The sequence below is a fragment of the Phaseolus vulgaris genome, chromosome 2 (assembly GCF_051622355.1).
Source record: "Phaseolus vulgaris cultivar YP4 chromosome 2, ASM5162235v1, whole genome shotgun sequence".
In the NCBI taxonomy this organism is placed as follows: Eukaryota; Viridiplantae; Streptophyta; class Magnoliopsida; order Fabales; family Fabaceae; genus Phaseolus; species Phaseolus vulgaris.
In genome coordinates this window covers 17,877,939-17,899,104 of record NC_143499.1, presented here as the reverse complement: position 1 = coordinate 17,899,104, position 21,166 = coordinate 17,877,939, and the positions used below count along the sequence as shown (strand labels likewise).

The window sequence follows — 21,166 nt, the reverse complement described above, 5'->3', positions numbered from 1 at the left end:
AATCCAAGGTGATGGATTGTAGAAGTTGAATGCAGTGGCAGTGGAATAGAGAAAAGTTTGCACCAAGAATGAGAGATTTTGGTGAGGAATTGGAGTAGTTTTGCTGCTAGGAAGTAGAAAGATATTTTGCTAACTTTCTAGATCAATGGCAAGGAAGATTCAAGAAGATTGAGACTCTACTACTTATGGCAGAGACACCCTTTTATACATATTCAAAAAATCCATAACCTAATGTATTTTCTTTAGAGTAGAATTTATTTTTTCTTGCAAAAGTAGAGTAGGAAAAATAGTTGTAAATTTTCTTAATTGTAATTAGGATTGAATTAGGCATCTAAAATCCAACCTAGATTAAATTAGGGTTTCATTAAGACCCGTAATTTAACCTAGGCCAATCATTAACCTAAAAACAGTCACATGAACACACCTTGGTCATGCTGGCAATGTGACTCCAAATGGGCACCAATTTCAAACCTATTTCTTTTGAATTTTCCCACCTATTTTCTTGTAACCTTGGCCAGACCTCATCACTATATATTGGGGTGCTTGGCTCTCATTCTAAGATCAAATATATGAGTGAATTGCTGCTAAGTTTGCTAGCTTTCTCACTCCCTTGTCTAGACCACTCTAGGATAGACACCTTGATCTTCTTCTTAACCTCTCCAAGTGATATGGCCAAACCAATCACTTTCCCTACTCTTCATGCACCTTCAAGAAATCCATAGCTTCATTGGAGCTATCCTTATTCCATTTCCTCCATCAAGTTTTTGTCAATCCTCTCAAATTCAAGAAATCAATTCGGAATGAAGGCATACACTATCATTTGGTATCAAGAGCTTTGGTTCTTCAAGAGATATAACCTAAGAAAATGGTTGGGCCATATCACTACTCACTCCCTTGTCTAAACCTCTTTAGGATAAATACCTTTGGTCTTCTTCTTCATCTTTTCAAGTGATATGGCCCAACCAATCACTCTCCCTACTCTTCATGCACCTACAAAGAATCCATAGCTCCATTGGAACCATGCTTGATCCACTTCCTACACCAAGCTTATGCCAATTCCTCCAAAAACTCCAAGCAAACAAGCATTTCAAATGAAGGAACCTATCGGAGTTAACCTGCAAAAGGTTATCTGGTGATCAATTAAGTGCTCTGTATAAGAGTGAATGATATATTGATAAAAGCGTACCTTACTTTTGTATAGCTATGCTTATTTATAGTGTTAAAATTGAATTATTTCATTTATGGATCGTATGTAATGTGTATCTTTAATAAAATAGCATTACCTATTTATCGCATGTATATCGAATTTACAAGATATTACCTCATTTATTACGTATTTCTCCATTTACTATTAAGGTAACCAATTAGTCTGAAATTAATCTAATCGGTTAATTATTGATATCGAGTGACGTGACTCTCTCGATCCTGACCAATAAAAAAGCAAAACATGAATATTAGAATATGAAAAACTTCAAATTCTTACTTTTTTATTTTAAATTTAAAATTCTGTAATTTTAAATAATTCAATTACTTTAATTATACAATTTTATTTTATTTTAAATTTCTTATCCAGATATCCTATTTTATCTTAGATCATTTCGAATTCTTTAAAAAAAATACACTCGCAATTAATTAAGTAATGGCTGCGCGTTCCATGGGTGAGACACTAGAATATTATACGTAGTGACTGAGCAGATTGTTATAGGTTCTGTTATACGGCCTTTTTCATCGATATTCCTGTTTGGCGCAAAGTTTTTTAAGAAATTTGCTTACTGAATAGTGAGTGGAGGGAAAATGGGTAGTTGTGAATATCAGCGTCTACACATTTTCTTCTTCCCCTTCTTGGCTCATGGCCATATGATACCAACAGTTGATATGCCAAAATCATTTGCTGAAAAGGGTGTGAAGGCCACTATAATCACCACACCCCTCAATGCACCTTTCATCTTCAAAGCCATTGAAAAATCCAAAACTAATGGCAACGACATCCACATCCAAACCATATTGATAAATAGTTTGAAAATTTATTGAAAAAAATTATAACTATAGTAACTCTTCTCTTCAATCATAAACTTAAAATATTTACTGAATCCTAAAATTGAATTTAACTTCTTACATCTCATCAATATTTTTTATATTCAGTAATAAGTACCTTTCCAATGAAACAATAAAACTACAAGAATTCAGAAAATTAAATTGCTATTTTGTATAAAATGAAAGTTTGAAGTGAAGAGCAATAATGTAAGATTTGAAAGGAAATATAGAAATAAACCGCAAGTTGAAATTAGGAGTTACAAGCACATGGTACTTCACTCACTTGTGAAAAACTCTCTCTAATATCACTCTTATTTAACATGAAATCTTATTAAGCACACACAACTTAATGAAATGTAATAGGAAAGGAAATTACATTATTTTAGTTGGTGAGTGAACCCAAGTCAGCAATTAAAGCATTCAAATCTGAGTTTGAAGATCCTCCTTCTGCCACAGCTTCCCTAGCTAGACGAGAGAGCATCTTAGCTTTGTTCCTCATTTGATGAGCTTTTTCCCCACTCATTATCCTTTTCACAGCCTTCTCCACGGCCTCCCATTTAACAGTATCCCCCACCCCTGCAGCCCATTTTTTAGCTCCAATAGGCACCCCAATTTTAAGGATCTCACTCACCAATTTCTCATTGAAAAACTGCTCATAAGCAATAGGCCAAGTTACCATAGGTACCCCAGCAACCACTCCTTCCAAAATTGAATTCCATCCACAATGAGTCACAAATGCTCCAATTGCTTCATGCTCAAGAATCAATACTTGAGGTGCCCACCCTCTTATAATTAATCCTTTACCTTCCATCTTTTTCTCAAATTCATCAGCTACCCATCCAACTCCATCTTCTTGTCTTTTCCCCATCACCCAAATGAATTGTTCCCCTGAAGCCTCAAGACCCGTAGCAATGTCCTTAAGTTGAGAATTTTTCAACTTTGTGGTAGTTCCAAAACATACATAAATAACTGAATTGGGTTCCTTTGTGTCAAGCCATTTTAGACACTCATGCTCATCAATGCATGCCTTTTCTTCTTTAACCCTGTTGGAAAGAAACATGGGGCCTATATGCCATGCTTTTCTTCCAAGAACATTCCTCAAATGATCTGCATAAACCTTCTCAAGTTCATAAAAGCTATTAACAACCATCCCATAGCTTTTCAAGTCTGATTCTTTTACTTCATCCAACAACTTTGTCACTCCTGAGCTTTCATCACTCATGGCATGAGGTGAGACCTGCATCCTTGTCATTTTAATCTCCCCTGGAAGGTTGGGAATGAGAAAGGGTTCTGAATCAGTCGAAACATTCTTGTAGGGCTCATAGAGTCCCATGCACTGGTTAGCACATATGGAGAAGAAGCTAGTCCCGTCGTACACAAGGCTAGGAACTCCAAGTTTGGCTGCTGAATCAGTTGCCCATGGGAACATAACATCAGCAACGACACAATTTGGACGCTGCTCAAGCAATAGTTGCTCAAATGGATATTGTAGTAACCCACAAGCCCTAAAGAATGCAGGAAATAAAGTCCCGGTAGTGAGGGAGTTAGTGTTTTCACACCCATTAGGTAGACCAGCCTCGGCACATGGGAGCTCGATTGTTTTGACATGAATCATGGTGCTGCTGGTTTTGGTTTTTCCTATGGCTTTGGTGATGAAAGGTGCGTTGAGGGGTGTGGTGATGATAGTGGCCTTCACACCCTTTTCAGCAAATAATTTGGCCATGTCAACGGTGGGAATGAAATGGCCATAAGCCAAGAAAGGGATGAAGAATACATGTAAAGAATGAACTTCATTGCTCATCTTTTTTAGTAGTAATCAAGTAACCACTATAACTTGGTAAGTAATAAGAATGAAAACACTAGGAAAAGAGTATGCCTTCTGGTTTTAGAGTGTGAAGTTTTTATAGTAGCACTCAAAAGTCATACCAATAAGTGTTGACTTTTGAGTTGTGACTATGGAAAGTATATGGGAAGAGGGGTTAGAAACGTGAAGTGGAATGGGGGTTGCGTGCAGCAATTGTTTCCCGAGATTTTATCATTGAATTTAAATAAAGAAAATTGAGGGCAGACATTTATAACTTCAAATTGTCAGAAATAAATTGAGGGGAATAAAAAAAAGAGTAAAACCAAGTTTGATATAGTAGATAAGTAGACCTCATTAAAAAAACAAGTGATGTATAACATGAATAATGTCCCACTTAGACTAGCTAGAAATTCATTAGTTGTTGGATTAGATATATGAATAATCAACTCTCTTTCTCTTTTCTATTTTTGATGTGTTAAACTTAGCTTCATAACTTCATTATCGTCTCCAAAACTATTGCAACCATAGATTCTTTCTAGATTAGTGGTCGAGTTGTCAAACAAGTGCTTTGGCTTGCGGACAACATTACACAGTACAACCTCAATATTATCGTCCCGACAATGTTCAATATTTCATTGGAATACTACATTTTATGCAATATTTAGTTACATCCAACTGTCACAAAACAAAATAAAACAGTTAGTTGTGGAAAATATTAGAATGATGGTTACAGATGCGAAGCATGTGAGAATTATCTCTCAACACCAATCTATCTTTGAATAAATTTGCATATTAATTGCTCAGTCTGATAAAATTGTTTGTTTGGGTCATTCTGTTTGGGTCATTCTGTTTGGCCGTTCTATTTTGTTTGCGACTATTTTTTCGTGCACCTCCATAGGTTCTTCTGGAATCCCATATAAAACATGAAAATATATTTTTTATTCTTCTTGTGTCACTGTCATATTTTGGATTATATAATCAAGAATGGTATTCCAGATTATATAATCCAGAAGTTTGGATTTGATAATAGCTTCCGAACATGCATTTGAAAAAAGGTTTCTGGATTACATAATCCAGAAGTCTTTTCTAACTTTCGGATTATGTAATCCGGAAGCTAATCATGTATCTAAAAAAAGACTTCCAGATTATGTAATGCAGAAGCTAATTACGAATTTGAAAAATGACTTCCAAATTACATAATCCGGAATATTACATAGGGACATTTTTGGAAATACGAAAATTTATGGAGGTGGGAGAACAACATATGGAGGTACAGGAAGAAACAGTCTTTGTTTGTTAGGCAGATTTTATTTTCTTTTTGGGCTTTTGTTTTCTTTCAATATCCATCTCTTGTAGCTTTTATATATCGTTTCTCTACTTTTGTTTAGAGCATTGTACACTCTTGTCGAATTGTCCTTTTTCTTCAGAAAACATATTTTCTTTTGCATTGTTGATGCCTTTCTCTTGAACCTTCTTGCTTTTTCCACACTGTTGTTTCATGTTCAGGGGTTTCATTCTTCAATTTTATTGTTCTTGAAATCTTTATTTTTCTGCTATGGTATAAGAGCTCTTTTCCGTGAAGAGCTCTGTTGCGTCTACTTTGATTTTTCTCTTTGTTCTTGCTACTTTATTTAGATCTCTCTTTTTTTTTTGCAGTTTCTTTTAAGCAAGATTGACAACAAGTGATTTATTTTTGGGATTTTCTCTTTCTCTGATCCCTATTTGGATCATGGTTCAAGCTTCGTCTTTTATGGATGACGAGGAACTTAGTTAAGGTTATATGTACTTCCATACAAATGAAAATCCAGCAACACCTCTCGTTTACCCTATTCTTGATTCCTCCAACTATCATTCTTGGAGTAGGTCCATGGTCATTGCTCCCAACGCAAAGAACAAGGTCGAGTTCATCGACGATACTCGTCCGTAACCAACAAAGTTCGATGAGGCCTTTTCATCTTGGACCCGTGGTAATGACCTGTTCATATCATGCAGTCTATGTTCCTATGTGACAAAGCCTTTTATGGATGGATAAAGCAGTGGATATATGGAATGACCTAAAAGTACGTTTTTCACAAGGGGATCTCTCCTGGATTTCTAAAATGGAAGCCTCAAGGTCATCTTCCTATTACCAAATACTTTAGTAAATTGAGAATCATTTGTCATGAATAAGAAAACTTTAGACCCGATCCCATTTGCATGTGTGTAAAGAAATGTTCTTGCAAAGTTTCTTCTACTATAAAATATTTTCCTTCGTTGTTCAACAAGATCACCATCTAAACAGTAATGTCTTAGTAGCTAATGTCAGAGTTCATTCCAGCATTTTATTGAAGGGTTGTGATGTATACTAAGGTCTTTGGATTAAACAGTCCACTAAGTCATTGCAGCCTCTTGGAAACTAAGTGATACAAACCAATCCAACAAGGAGATGACCAAGGATGCACATTACCATTCACACTATAAGAAGTCATCTCAACATTCAAGTGAAGACCTCACCAGAGGGAAAAATGGACAAAACTAGAGCTTCTAATGTTCTTCATGCTGGTCTTCTTAAGAATAAAACAAGTTGTAAATAAATTGAGCTCTCTTTAGGGGTCCAAATAGCAAGATAGGATAGAATAAGTGCCTTTAGCATAAATAGGAGTGATCATAGTGAAATGGGCTTGATCTAAGCCCACCTTTTCAAGACAAGGCACCTAAAATTAGGGTTTTTGACCTAGTTTCTAGAAGGAGAACCTAAAGGTGTGGTTTTGACCTTAGTCAAACCTCCTTGGCCGCCCCTCCCTTATTTCCCATCCTACCCTTGCCCTTCTTGGCCACCAAGGCACCCATTCCTATAAATAGGGTGCCTTACTCCATGTATTACATGTTAATTTTGAATAGAAAAGTTACTCTTAACAAATTGTGTGAGGTGTTTGTGAGGTTTGAATCCTCTTGGTTAGGTCTTATCTTGAGTAGTGTGAGAATCTCTAGTGGAGGCCCTTCACTCATCTTGGTGGCTACCACACCCCAAGTGGCATGAACAATTCTCACCACCACTTCAAAAGCTTATATTCTTCCACTCTTTTCTATTCATTTCCATTTTCGCCTTTCATATATGTATTTGTCTTGAATTCTTGCTCTTAGTTTTGCTTTTGTTATATGCTTATGGTTCATCATTTGGTTCGGCCATAACCACCATTGATGTTTACCTTATTTCCATTTCCCTTCCACATTGCATTCCAACTATCACTTTATATTGATTTTTCATCTTTGCCTTTGTGAAGTCAACCTTCACACTTACTTAACCATTTGGTTAAGTTCGTGATCAGTGGGAATCTTCCTTAGGTTTCACCATTAAATTGCTAAAATCTCAACTCTAAGTGTCACCATAAAATGGAACCATCTAAAAATCAACTCACATCACTAAGGGTTTATAGGGTGACCCTTCTTTCATGATCTACCTGATGGCATTCAAACATATGTTTGACCTTCATGTCCCAACTTAAGTAATCATCAACACCGGTTGTCCCATAGAAAGGGGGGAAAGGTGATCTTAGGTTCCCAAGGTGTATATTGGGATTTGTATTTATGATATCTAAGAGGTTGTTAGTAATATTTTGTATTATGACGCCTACTATATGTTGGGTTTAATAGTGCCAAAGTTCAAGAGGGGGGTGAATTGACCTTTTAAAACTCTCTCCCAGAAACAGTGTTTAACACAGTTTACAGAAAATAAATCGATTTATGTGAAAATGAACAGATTTATTTCAGCACTGTTTTTGTTTGAAAAACGTTTATACAGCAAGGTTAATCACAAGATTATGCAGATAGATTTTCCAGATGCACACACACTGATATTAGAACGAAAACCAGTGAACCACAAAACAGCAAACTTCAATTTCAAGCAAGTGATTAAGGTTCAATTGATAACATGCCAATTAATTGAGTAACCTTTACAATCAACCTGTTCCAGTGGTTTTTAACAAACTATGAGTGTTCTTCTTGATATCAAACAGTTTTCCAGAAATTAAGAACAATGAATCACAGAACAGCAAGCTTCAATTTTAAGCAATTGTTTAAGGTTCAATTAATAGCTTTGACAATTTCTTGAGCAACCTATCACAGCAATCTGTTCCAGTGGCTTTTAACAAATTTTATATGTTCTTATCAGAATCAAACAGCTTTTTCAGAAATTAAGAACAGTATGAACTGAGCCCAGAAAGAACAGATTTATTATTGATTGAACAGATTTATTTCTTTGCTTTTTTAACAATTATGCAGAAACTTAATTGCAGAGATTGAGAGAGAATGAACACAGGGCAGTTATACTGGTTCACTCAACTGAGCTACATCCAGTCTTCACCTAAAACCAAGGTGAAATTCACTAAATCACAATACAAACAAACACAATTCCCACTGTTCTTGAAACCTACAAGAACTTAGGTACTCTTGCTGAAAAAACCTATTTCAGCCCACACACACTCTCCAAGAAAACCTATCAAGAAGAGTGTTAAACCAAACTATTACAAGAAATGAGAAGTGAAACGACTACACCTGATTGAGGATATAAAGATCTGCCTTAAACCAGTAGGCAAGATTGCTAGAACAGTAGCAGCACCTCACACCAAGCTTTTGGAACCAAACCAAGAACAAGCACTTTGTGATTTTCGAAATCTTTGAAGAACAAATGCTAATCCTTTGTAAACTCTTAATTCTCTGCTGTCAAAACTTGTTTTTGCAAATGTATGAATGATGTTTAAACTCATAAACAAGTTTTCATTTTATAGAAAACCAACTTATAACAGAATTTTGAAAAACAGTTAAAGCTGTTATAAAATGAACAGATTGAAAATAAAATGAACAGATTTATTTTAAAAAAGCAGTTAGAGAATTTGTTAAGTGAGGAGACTTAGTCAACCATTCTGGTGCAGAGATAAAACTGAAAAACGTTTAAGCTTGACATGGCACCAGAGACAAAAAGAATCTATTCATTTACAGATGAACAGATTTATTTTTTCAAAACGAAAACAGAGAAAGTTTAACTATTTGAAACACAGTCGTTTTGAAAAGAAGAGGACTTAGTCAAAATACATGATGCACAAAATCTAATTTTCACAAGACTTAGCCAAGGCATCAGTTTAAAAATGAATCTGTTTATTTAGAAAAGAACAGATTTATTTTTATGCAGTAAACGTGTTTTTTGTAAAACATGTGAAAAACAGTTTAAGAAAACTTATGCTTGTTCTTATCACATGGCCAGTGGTTATGAGGTGAGTTACTCAGCAAAAAGCCCACTCTTAGACAACCTCTAAGCACTACCTAAGACACACTTAAAGCAAAGCAAAATACACATGAAATGTACATAGAAGTCTTCATCAAACACAATCTTGAAGGGGCAGCAACCATCTTCAACACTATAGTCGTCATGACTATAAGGAGGACTATGATGGTGAACACTTGGATGTCTATGAGAACCCTCCCCATGTCTACTTCTAGAACAATGAGATTTTCAATTTCCATCTATAATAAAATTGTTTAAAATGTCTTTTATTTCAAAAATATTTGTTTCATGTTGGTCTAGTCTTAAATGGATATCTATTTGATTTTGATCATTAAGATTTCTATGAACACTACACTGATGAGATGAACCAAACCACTCATGGTTGAATATAAAATATTTTTACAAGTGTTTGAAAAGTCAACTAGAGTGAATCCCAAAAAATTTCAAAAACAAAATATTTGTATAATTTTGGTGATGTTAAGTAAAGGAATCTAGAGTGAGAAGTCTTCAAATTCACTCCCAACAAAGCGAGGTGAGTTACAATGGACTAATTAAGTACCAAGGTTTTCCTAGCCAAAGCTTACTTCAAATATGTCTCACAAAAGTTTCTTGAAGAAACTTCAAAACAATTTGAAAACAATAAATTGTGTGTGTGGAAGCACAAATGAACTTAAGAAAACCATTAATATTACAGAGAGGTAAAAGGCAAAGAAAATAAAAGAAAGGAATACTACAAGGTTGAAACAAAACAAAAAGTTAGCTAGATGAAGAATTTCCTTAGGATCTTTGTGTGCTCTTATCCACTTGATGCAATCCAAGGTGATGGATTGAGGAGAAGGAATGGAGTGATAGCGGAATGAAGGAGGATGCACCGAAATTGAGAGTGAATTAGTGAGGTTTGAGAGTGACTTAGGTGCTAGGAACTAGAAAGAGGTGAGGCCAACCTTTTAGGGCTTTCACTAAGTTTTGGAGGCTCTCTAGCAAAGGGAGAATTGGGAGAGAATGAGCTTCAATTTTGAATAATTCATTCAATAATATGCAAATCTAAATACATTGTGTGAATTTGAACTATTTATAGATGAAGAGGATTGAGGTTGCTTACTCCTTAAGCAACCATAACTATGGTGAAGTTTAGTGGCTTAAGGAGGCGTCGTGTAGGTCCTCTTAAGATGCTTTAGGGACCTTTGCTTCTATGACAACTGAAGGTTTCTAGAGTGTCTTTGATTAATTTACAAAGTACTCCCAAAACTAGTTCATACAAATTCTAAACATGATTATTACTATTTATATAAATAGTTCTTTTGTCTTTATTCTTGTATATGATGGCTTGGACGGTCCTCCATCAGACTATGTGTTCAATAGAGCCTTTCTATCGTTTAGCGGCCTGCAAGAGCTGTTTCATGACATTTAACACCTCGAGGTCAACTTGAACCATAATGCCTACAAACAAAAATCAAATTCAACAATGTTAAAATTATGAAATCAAGATTCTTTTGTATAAATCCCTCAAACATGAGAGTAAGGATGAACGATCCTAGGACACCTCGGTACCAAGTGTCGACCGCCCGCCATGTGTAAAATATATTAAGGTATCATGATATTAATACATATTAAACCGTACAAAAAAACTAGTTAATACACTTTTAATCATGGTATGCATCCTAATCTTAGTCCAATAGTAAAAGTGTTCATCAAGGTCATATAAATAAGCACACGACAACCAAAATAAGCCACCCCTTAGTCCTAACTTCTAGAAGCTAGGGTTGCCGCCTAACCCTAATGAACTTGGCACAAGCCCAATTTGATAAGTACACCCCCCTATTATGCTATATGGACCTTACTCTACAAAAATTAAAAACAAAGAGACTAGTTGGTGCTCATCTCCCATGACTTGGGATATACTCCTAGTGATCCTCTAAGGAATGATTGACTCTAAGGAACTGGCTAGTGGTTGGTTTTGACCTAGTCCTTCTGGAAGGTTGGGCTTTGTCAGGGGATGCTCTATCTCTCAGGTCTTCATTAGAAAGCTAAACCAAATTGGAATTAAAATAATGACAAAATGTAAAACAAGACAAACAAGAAAAATACTTATGAAGACTCAAAGGCACTTATTTAAACTTTAACTATGAAGGTTTAATGTCCTTAGAAATTTTGAAAGCAAGAAGGATTAAATTCCACAAGTATGAAAACAATTTTTCATATACTTAGAATGTCTTTAGTAATTTGAAGTTTGAAATGTGAATGTACTCAATTTGTTTTTTTTTTTTTTATAATTTTATCACCACAAGAAATTTGCTATTTACATACCAATTATTACATACAGATTCAAATTCGTATGTAAAGTGAGCATTACATACGGATTTGAATACATATGTAAAGTGAGCGTTACATACGGATTTTTACATATGGATTTGAATCCGTATGTAAAGTGAGCGTTACATACGGATTTTTACATACGGATTTTGATCAGTATGTAAAGTCAGCGTTACATACGGATTTTTACACACGGTTAGAGGGGTAAGGGTGTCATTTGTGAGAAACCTTCTAGAAGGTAGGTCAAAGAAAACCTAAACCTAAAAACACTTGTCATGAAAGGTGGGTTTGGCACAAACCCAATTTATGCTAAGTCCACCCCAATTTTTGCTAAGTGAATCCTACTTTAACTTATTCTTCTATTTGGACCCCCAAAGTGAGCCCAATCTATTCATATAAACTTGCACTAGTGCAAAATGTATAAACAAGTGCGGTTTATTCAGTGCGGCTTTGCGCTCAAACGCTTCAGTTAAAAACGCGGTGACATTTTTATAATTAAGTTCATTTACAAGTGTGACTATTAGTAAAGACGCACTTGTAAATCAAGCGTTTGGATTTACAAGGGCGACTATTTATAAAACCGCCCTTGTAAATCAAAATGCTTGATTTACGAATGCGGCTTTACAAATAACCGACTTCTTAAAACCTTTTTAAACCTTAATTCAGAAACGCGTCACTTACGTTTTGATACTCTCCTTTCTCTCACGCTTCGTTTCTCTTATGTGTTTCCTCCATTAACCGTGCTTCCTCTTTTCTTCCTCTCTTCTTTGCATTGTCTTCGTGCCATCGATAAGCATTGTCTTCCTCTCTTCTTCTTCACCATTGACTTTTGTATGTTTTTCATTTCTCTTATGTTTTTCCTTATGCCATTACTAAGGTCATGCCTGGGAAGGTTTTTATTTGCTTTCTATTGTGCCTTCCTCGTCGCTGTTGTCGTCTTGCTCCGTCATATATTTGCGTTTCATTGGGGAATTTTTATTTGTATTTTTTGGACTTCCATTGGGATGAAATACAAAAAGGTATGATATGGATGCCCCAAGAGATCAAAAGAAATGCTAAAATAATGACCATGTTCTTCGGAAAAGAACTTTGATTAGAAACCCAATCAACAACGAAAAAGAAAAGAAACCCTAAACATCTCTCGTAAATGCGATTTATAAATGCGGTTATGTAAATAGTCGCATTTATAAATCGAATTTACGAATGCGGCTATATAGTCACCTTCTTATCTCTTCGATTTACAAATGCGTGCTCATCAAATGCAGTTATATAGCCGCCCTTATAAATGTAAAATAGTTGCACTCGTTTTGTTTTTCTGCACTAGTGTTGTCTTCTAAAAAGACCAGAAGAAAGAACATTTGATGCTCTGACCTATGTCAAATTCTTCTTTTGTTGAGGTCCTTCTGAAGTTTGGTGGGTCCCTGTCTTGGATGTGAGATGAATGACTTAATTGTGAAGTGTCTGTTGTGTTCTTGGTTATCTCCTTGTCTAATTGGGTTGTATCAAGTACCTAAGGAGCTGCTATAATGTTACGGTAAAAGTCCCTTAATCGATTAAGACAATGTTTGATGGTATTTTTATTAAAAGGCTTCAAGGCAGTCCTTTTGGAAAACATATGATTTAAAGGCCAACAAAACACATAGGTGAAGTTCAATCCTAATTTTGACTCCACATCAAGGTTGAAGAGGTTACGATTCAAAAAAGGCTTAATGAAAAGAAAGACAATGACATTTCGTATAAAAACCTGTGACGAGACTTGAGAAGTAACTAAAGAAGTATGGATCCAGATTATTAACAAGGGACTGAAGCTACCAAACTTGTGAGGATAGTTAGGTTGATTTGGATTTTCAACTAATGTTAGTCAACATATAAAAACATCAACTTTGAAGGAGTTATACATAACAAAGCTTTTGACGTTCATAAAAAGACCAGATAAGCAACTCAGTCCTTATTGTGATGCATGTTTTTTTTTTCACCTTGTTAATGGTCACAACATTGAAAAATTAATCAAAGAGAGAGTTTGGTGATTTACAGGAAACAACAAGAAAATGGTGAGTTTGACAAGAGTTAAGAAGGAGAAATCAAAAAATAATGAACATAAAATTTTTGTAATAAAGGATATCAATATTATTGCAAGGGATTTGCTAAAGGAGAATGCAAAAGTTTGGCTAAAACACAATATTCTTGGAGGTAATGAATTTAACAATTAGGGATTTTGTACCCACCAAGACTCCAACCATCTATTTTATAGGAGGAACATGATAATTAACTAGTGGTTATATATATGGTTATGATGAGTTAGAATGTTCACCGAGTCTTGGTAGAATGTGCACCGGGTCTTGGTATACCAAGGAAGCATGATCAACATATTAATATTATGACACCTTTATTGATCTTCAAATTATTCTAAAAAAATCTCTAAAATCTTTTGATGGATTACTCGAGGGGTTTCCCAACAGATCAAGTAAAGATGAGAGGATATGTTGAATCAAGAATAAGCAGCATAAGGGAGTCCATCAAAACATTATGCATTTGGTACCTAGTTGTCAACGTTCCTTCAAACAACATTCTCTTAGGTCAATTATTTTTTAAGAAGTCGTGGTTGTAGTTTCCACATCCTATCTTAAAGTCATATACCAAACCTCTCATGGAAACGAATGAGTTATCTGAGTAGACTAGCACATAGCTTAGAAGTGCTACGAATGTAGTTTACATAATTATGCACATATTTTTATTAAAGATGAATCAAGTGGTAAATGTTTTGGATTAAGATCCAAAAGTAGTACTTGAAGAAAGGAATCCCAACTTGGCAAAGATTTGAAGGAAATTTTACTTAAAGATAAAAAAAAATGTCAAGATGCGTATGAATCTAGATGCCCACCTTGAAGAAAGCCTATCCAGCTATTTATAGTCAACATCACGGTATATGCATGGTTAGTTGTTGATATGCTGAGAATCAATCTTGATTTCTTATTCCAGAGGTTGGCCTTGGATCCTTTGGCCAAACTTATCATCTAAAGGATAAGAAAATTTGGTGAAGAAATGAGGAAGTGATAAAAGAGAAAACCATAAAACTAGTTGGGTTCAGTCACATTCAAGAAATACAATACTTGACTTAGATAATGTTGTAATGGTGATAAGTCTTCAAGTAATGGAGGAGGTGTAACGATTTCATGGATTTAAACAAGGCATGTCCAAAAAATTCTTGACCATTACTCAACATTGATTGTTTGGTGGATGGAGCATCGGGCTAAGAGGTGCTCAACTTTATGGATCCATATTCAAGATATATTCATATTTGTATGAATTTTAAGTGATGAATATAAAAATGTTTTCATGGCTAAAACATCTAATTATTATAAATGTTTTTTGTTTGGACTAAAAAATTGACGACCTTATGAATAAATTTTTCTATCCCATGTTTAACATAAATGTAGTCAGAATTTTCGTCGTGGTTCTCTAACCGGTACCAATTGAAGCTAAACCTAGAGAAATGTGTATTTGGGATACAAGTAAGTAAAATTTTGTGGTTTATGTTAACTCATCAAGGAATTGAGACAAATTTGAGAAGTGCTCAACCATAAATTCTTGGCTCAATCACTTATTCTTTCAAAACTATTACCTCAAATCCCATCCCATTGATGTTGCACATCACCCCACCGATTTGGCTTTGTTTCAAGAGATTGAGAAAGTACAAAAAAGTATTTACTTTGTAAGTAAAGTTTTACAAGAACCTAAGATCCGTTACCAAAAGATTGAAAAGAGTGTCCTTGCTGTTGTTACAATTGCTAGAAAGCTACACCACTACTTTCAATTCGAACCAACCTACCTCATATTGAATTCTCTAGCTCAAGACATAAATTTTTGAAGTTGTTTTGGCATGAATTGTGGTGGTATATGGTGAACTCCTTTATAAAAAAAAAAAACAAAAAAGAACTCCTTTATCTATTATTAAATTCAAAAAATGTTTGAAAACAAAAAAATGATCTACCATATAACCATAACGGCAAGGATTTTCGCATCAAAGCCCCCTCCACTTGTTTATTTTTCATTCTTGTCTAAAGTTTCTCGCCTCCTTTCTTTCTCAATCCCTCTCTTCTTTTATTCTTTATAGAAATAACCAATACACTCACAAAGCTAAATTAACTACACACACACAATCTTCTAAACTATTCACAAAATCTGAACCTCAATCAATATGTCATTGTATACATACCCAACCATTATTGAATTCCATGATGTCAGTAGAAAATCCTCTCTAACACAAGATACAATGTTTTTTTTTCCATTTTTTTATTCACAAGAAAAACTATGGCAGTTTTACAACAATGTTAAGTATCTGAAGTTAACAGCTTTACTTGAAAATTAATAACAAAGATTAAACATAATTTTTTTGTATCGAAACTAAAATGTAAAATATAATAATTAAATCACAAAAGTAAAGACAGAGAAAAACATGTTTGGACAATTATAAGGATCAAATTAGTAATTAAATAATTGAATATGCCATGATAGGATAAAAACAGTGCAAACAAGTAGTTGACGTTTAGAAAAATTAAAAGCAATGCATATCAGCCAATGACAAGCAGTAAAGGAAAAATACATAAAAAAAACTGATACATGATCTTTTTATATGTAAAGACTAAAATAAAAATATGCATGTTTATAGAGACAAATAGTTAATTAAATTAAAAGCTTTAACAAAGTTGTAATGAAATTTCTTGCAACTAAAGCATAAAGGAAAATGTAGCACACTTCAGACTTTTTCTTTTTTTTATTAGAGGAGAACCATTTATAAAATTATCTTTGATTTTCTTCACTCGCTATCTTATGCTTAATTTTATTATTCAATCTTTTACTATCATACTACCTTTTAAATATAGTTTTTCTTTTCTCCTAAAGTATATTAAAAGAAACAACTTTTTGGTGTAAAATTAAGAACAAACTAAGAAAGTAGAAAGCAGAAGAAGAAAGTAGAAAATAAGAACACTACATAAAACTATGCAAAGCAGGTGACATAAATATATAGCTGTGACTCTATCCTAATAATTATAACATTCAATTCAATTCAGACAAAAATGCTCAAAATTAACAATTTATTTTCTCCTTAAAAAACAGTTTAATTAATAAATTGATAAATGAATTAGTTTACATCACGAACTAAAATCTCCTAGTTCTTATCCTTTTGTTTTCCTCTGTTTCCTCCTGTTTTCCCCTTCCCCTGAAGAACTACATCATGCACACACCCGCAAGCAACAGATATAGTAATATTTTCTAAAATCGCAACAAAAAAACGTGGATCACTTACCATTATATTTCTCAAAACAATAGAAAAAACATTAAATTAACAATTTAGAGTACATTAAGATTAAGATTTCGATGAAGAGAGTTATACAAAGAGAAGAAGCAGCGACAATAAACCAGTGGTGAAAACCATCTCTTTTCGTTTCTTCAAACTGGTGGGTGCTGAGTTGTCTTCTGGCTTGTGGGGTGGCTTCCTGTAGTAGAATGGAAAGTAGGGAAGAATAGGGTCAGGAGGTGGTGGGGTGGCGAAAACACCACCTCCGCCGCCGCTGTTGTCGACTCCGCCGCCGTAAGGCGGTGTTGGGTAATAAGGGTAGGTCCCGGTAGGTGGCGGATATGCTAACCCGGGTTGAGGTGGTGCCGGTGGAACAGTGGAACCAGCGCCAGATGAAGGGGTTGTGGGAGTGACGATTCCGGTGGGTGGTGGGTAACATGGATAGGGGCATGGTGGGTTGTCGGTTTTTGTTGTTGTTGGAAAACAAAGGAGTAACATTGAGAGGAAGATAAGAGTGGATGATGTTGCTGGGTTTGGGTGAGAGGAGGACATGTTTGGATGGTGAGAGGGAAAAAGAAATGAAAAGGAAAAGGAAAATGAAGGAAGAAGGAACCGAGTGGGTGTGAGGGAGTGAGAGAGAGTGAGTGAATGAAATTAAGGTGAGTTTGAAGAAATGTGTGTGGTGGTCTTATTGGATGGCTACAGGTGTTTTGTCATATTTCAACAATGGAAACTATGCCAAAGATTGAAAGTGAAGTTATAGCCACTTGAAAGAAGAAGAAGAGGAAGAAGTCAATTTGGGGTTTAGAGCTGTTAGAAATTTTGGTCATGCTAATTAATAACCCCCTTAACTTCAATGACCTTTGCTTTAGTCTTCCTTTTAGGTTTAGCTTTTCATTCTTCTTAGCATGATGATTAAAAACTATATTTTTACTAATAAAGATTTTAGTTTATTAATTTATTAACTTCTTAATTATTACGTACCCTGACGGCAATAAATAGATACCAAAAACGGTTTAGTTTGATTTAATTGGGCATCAAAGTGGAGTTGGTGATGTGTGGTGAGGCTGCTGGTCAACAAACTCCATGATTTGAGGTTTTAGAAATTAAGATTAGGATAAAAAAAAACACTTAAATTATTTGTTCGCTAAGAATAATAATGATTGCACATGTTATGCCTACTACATAAAGGAAGGATTACATTGCATAATTCATGAACATAAAAAAATACTACGATCAAACTCTGCTCTGCTCTCGACTTACAGATAGAAACTTCCCTGTTCCAATGTTATATCAATCATCTTCAAATTAAATCAAAATTACTTAATTTGACAGGTCACAGCTAGCTTCAACTAACGTATTATTAAAAAACAAAGTCATATATATAAAGAGAATGAAAAATAGACTCTTGCTACATATGCCTTTGGCCTTGAAGAATTATGTTTCTTCGGAATTAGAAGTATAGTAAATACAGTTAGTACAACTTCTCATGCTCCTTTTTCCACCCTTAATATTTTGGTATGGAAAATAATAGTATTATAGCAAATCATGCATCGTATATGAGGTGATATGATATGAGTGAGAGTGCAAAGTTGTTGAGTAATAATGCATAGACAGGGACATTATGGAGGAATATGCATCTTTTCATCAATCAACAAACCAACAGTTTTATTTACGATGAATCGACAAAGCATCCTTAATCGTTAAGTTGAATTAAGTTTGAATGATAAATATAGCTTACAAGTAGTGCAGGAAGCCACTCCCTTTTCAAATTTGAAGTAGCAAAAGGTCTTAAATTGGCAACACCAAACATCAAATGACAGTAACCCTACTGATGGTGTTCGATTGCTTTTGGTTGTCATGTGTCTCCTGAATGAAGATTATGCTTATCCTCAACCAAGTGGAACTTCTTTTTCACCCTTTTTCAGATATATCTGTGCTTTGATTTTTTATCATGGTAGCAAGAAGCCAAGAACATCTTACTTTCTTAGCTACATGAAGCACACTTTGTTTGTTGTAATATTCACGTCTCACTGATAAGGTCAGTTTATCTCCCTACCAAGGGCAACCATATATCCTCTCTCAACACTTCTTATAACAAGTTGTTATACAGAATGATAAAACTACAAGATAAAATATGTAGTGGTACACAATAAAACACTATTTTTAAGGTAAAATAACATGTAACCGGCTTCCAATAAATACTCGGATAGATTTGAAAATGACTCTGATACCATATTACAAAAGTGGACTTTAAGTTTAATTCAATCTCATAAAACCGACTCATTAGGTTGAGGTTTACATCCACTTATATACATTGAAAAACTCTAATATCTGGTTGAGGTGGGATCTCCCAATGTTTAATGAAACTTTTTTACAAATATTTTTAAAAAGGAAAAGTTCAAATTAGTTTAACTTCTCTTAACATACAACTCTTTTGAATTTTTATTTTTAATTTGTTTATAAAATAATTTTAAATTATAGATTTTCTCTCTCTTATATTTCTTTTTAAAAAAGAATTATTTCTAATTTATCTATTGTTTTGAAGTTAAATTCCTTTGATTTTGTAAAAAAAAGGCAAAAAGTTATCATTGAAGTACACAGATAGTCTTTGAACAATAATACATTGACACTATTATATTTATTTGACACTTTAAATAAATTATTATTTTATTTTAATATAATATTATTTTAAAATATTTGTAAAAATAGTTATTTTTATTATTTACAGTGTTAAACCAACTTTATTCATAATCTAACGCACTTCTATCATCTAGGTCTGACATTGTGTTCGCCAATACAAATTAACACACGGAATAAAAAAACTATTTTGAATTTTCTTACACTTAAAAGGAAAAGTTGTTCTTAGTTACTTTTGTGAGAAAAATGTTTTGAGTAAAGAATGATGATAGTCTAAAAAACATCACCGTTAATTAAAGAGATGAGAAAAAAAAATACAATTTTTGAATTTTCTTATTAATTTTTATTGATGGGAGACAATATAATGAAAATATCAAGAAGTTGCTCCATGTAACATGAATAAGAGAAGAAGGAATGGATAAACATAATCTTTAAAAGGAAGGATGACTTTAAAAGAATGTTTCAAAACATTCTTAGAATATTTTAAATAAAATTCTTTTAATTGAACATTCATTCTAAAATATTCTAGAAGCTTCTAACATGTTTAAGAACAAATAATTAACATAAACTTAAGTTTTATTAAAGGTAATTAGAAATAGTTAATGTACCTAAGTGACCAATCATTACATTACATGAGTAATAGAAAAATTGCAACTTCCTCTCATACATTCTATCATAATTGGGGTTTCTATTTCTTTTAATTAGTTTGTTTTATTTCTATTTCACACCTTATTTAGTCTCCTGAGCACACATTCTTATAAATAGAAATAGAAGACTATTCTCTTATATTGTTTTACTTTTTAGTATATCAAATTAATTGATTTTGTGTGAGATTGAGTGTCTTGAGAGTTTGATAGTTTAAGCTGTTCTCTTAGAAAATTTTCTCCAAGTACTGTATCAATAATTAATACATTTTTCCTTTTAAGTCTTTAAGTTTGTGTGTTATTTATTCTCTTCCATGTGAGCATGTGAATTTTAAGTTAAGTCATCTCGATAATGATAAATAATTAAAATTTTAAGAATAACAAAATTACAATGTGAAACAAATAGATAAGTTTGAATCATTTCACGTTATTATGTGAAATATTTTCATGATATTTTTTTTACAAATTTGTAATATATACTTTTTTTTATATTTTTTTAAAATAAATTTAAGAAATAAATTTGATTTAAAACTCAATAATTTAATATTTTTATTTATCAACAAAATTATATTGAAAATATGAAAAAAAAAATATTTATACATGAATTGTTTGATGGAATAAAATAAAAGAAACTAATAAAAAAAATATGATGTACATGTTACTACTTTCTTATTTCTTTATTGACAAGTCTCTAAATGGTCAATTTGAAATCTCTACAAACATAAAATAATTTATTGTCTTACAAAACAATTTTGGTGAGAAAATAAACATGAAAATAGTGAAAGTCACTATAAATTGAAAAGCACAGCATCGTTAACTTTTAGGAATAAAGAAGTCTTTCCACAACTAATAAAGGCCCTAAGAATATACTCAAAAGACACTTCAATGCTTATGAATATAAATTCTATTTTGAAACATTGGTCAATAAAATTTTACAATTAGTTTACTAAAATTTTGGTAACTAACTAAATATTAATTTAAAATTAATTATAAATTTTATTAATAATAAAAAATATTTTAAATAATAATAGTTTTTTCTATAAAATAATATTTAATTTAATTAATATTTCAATTTAATAATATTTTTAATAATAATACAACTTTACACAATAGAATATAATGTATTCGGATGGACCAAAAGTTACAAAAATACATTTTACGAAGGCTACTAA

General features: G+C 33.3%; 2 protein-coding genes across 2 annotated transcripts; both read right to left on the bottom strand.

Moving 5' to 3' along the window:
• Window positions 1–2,261: 2,261 nt before the first annotated feature.
• LOC137810820 (putative UDP-glucosyl transferase 73B6) lies at window positions 2,262–3,919 on the bottom strand. The gene has a single exon (XM_068612277.2). The coding sequence runs from the start codon at window positions 3,833–3,835 to the stop codon at window positions 2,417–2,419; it is 1,419 nt and encodes a 472-aa protein (XP_068468378.1). The 5' UTR covers window positions 3,836–3,919; the 3' UTR covers window positions 2,262–2,416.
• A 12,788-nt stretch (window positions 3,920–16,707) lies between these two features.
• Window positions 16,708–17,489, bottom strand: LOC137809116 (hydroxyproline-rich glycoprotein family protein). Its single transcript, XM_068610257.2, has one exon. The coding sequence runs from the start codon at window positions 17,260–17,262 to the stop codon at window positions 16,801–16,803; it is 462 nt and encodes a 153-aa protein (XP_068466358.1). The 5' UTR covers window positions 17,263–17,489; the 3' UTR covers window positions 16,708–16,800.
• Between the last annotated feature and the right edge of the window lie 3,677 nt (window positions 17,490–21,166).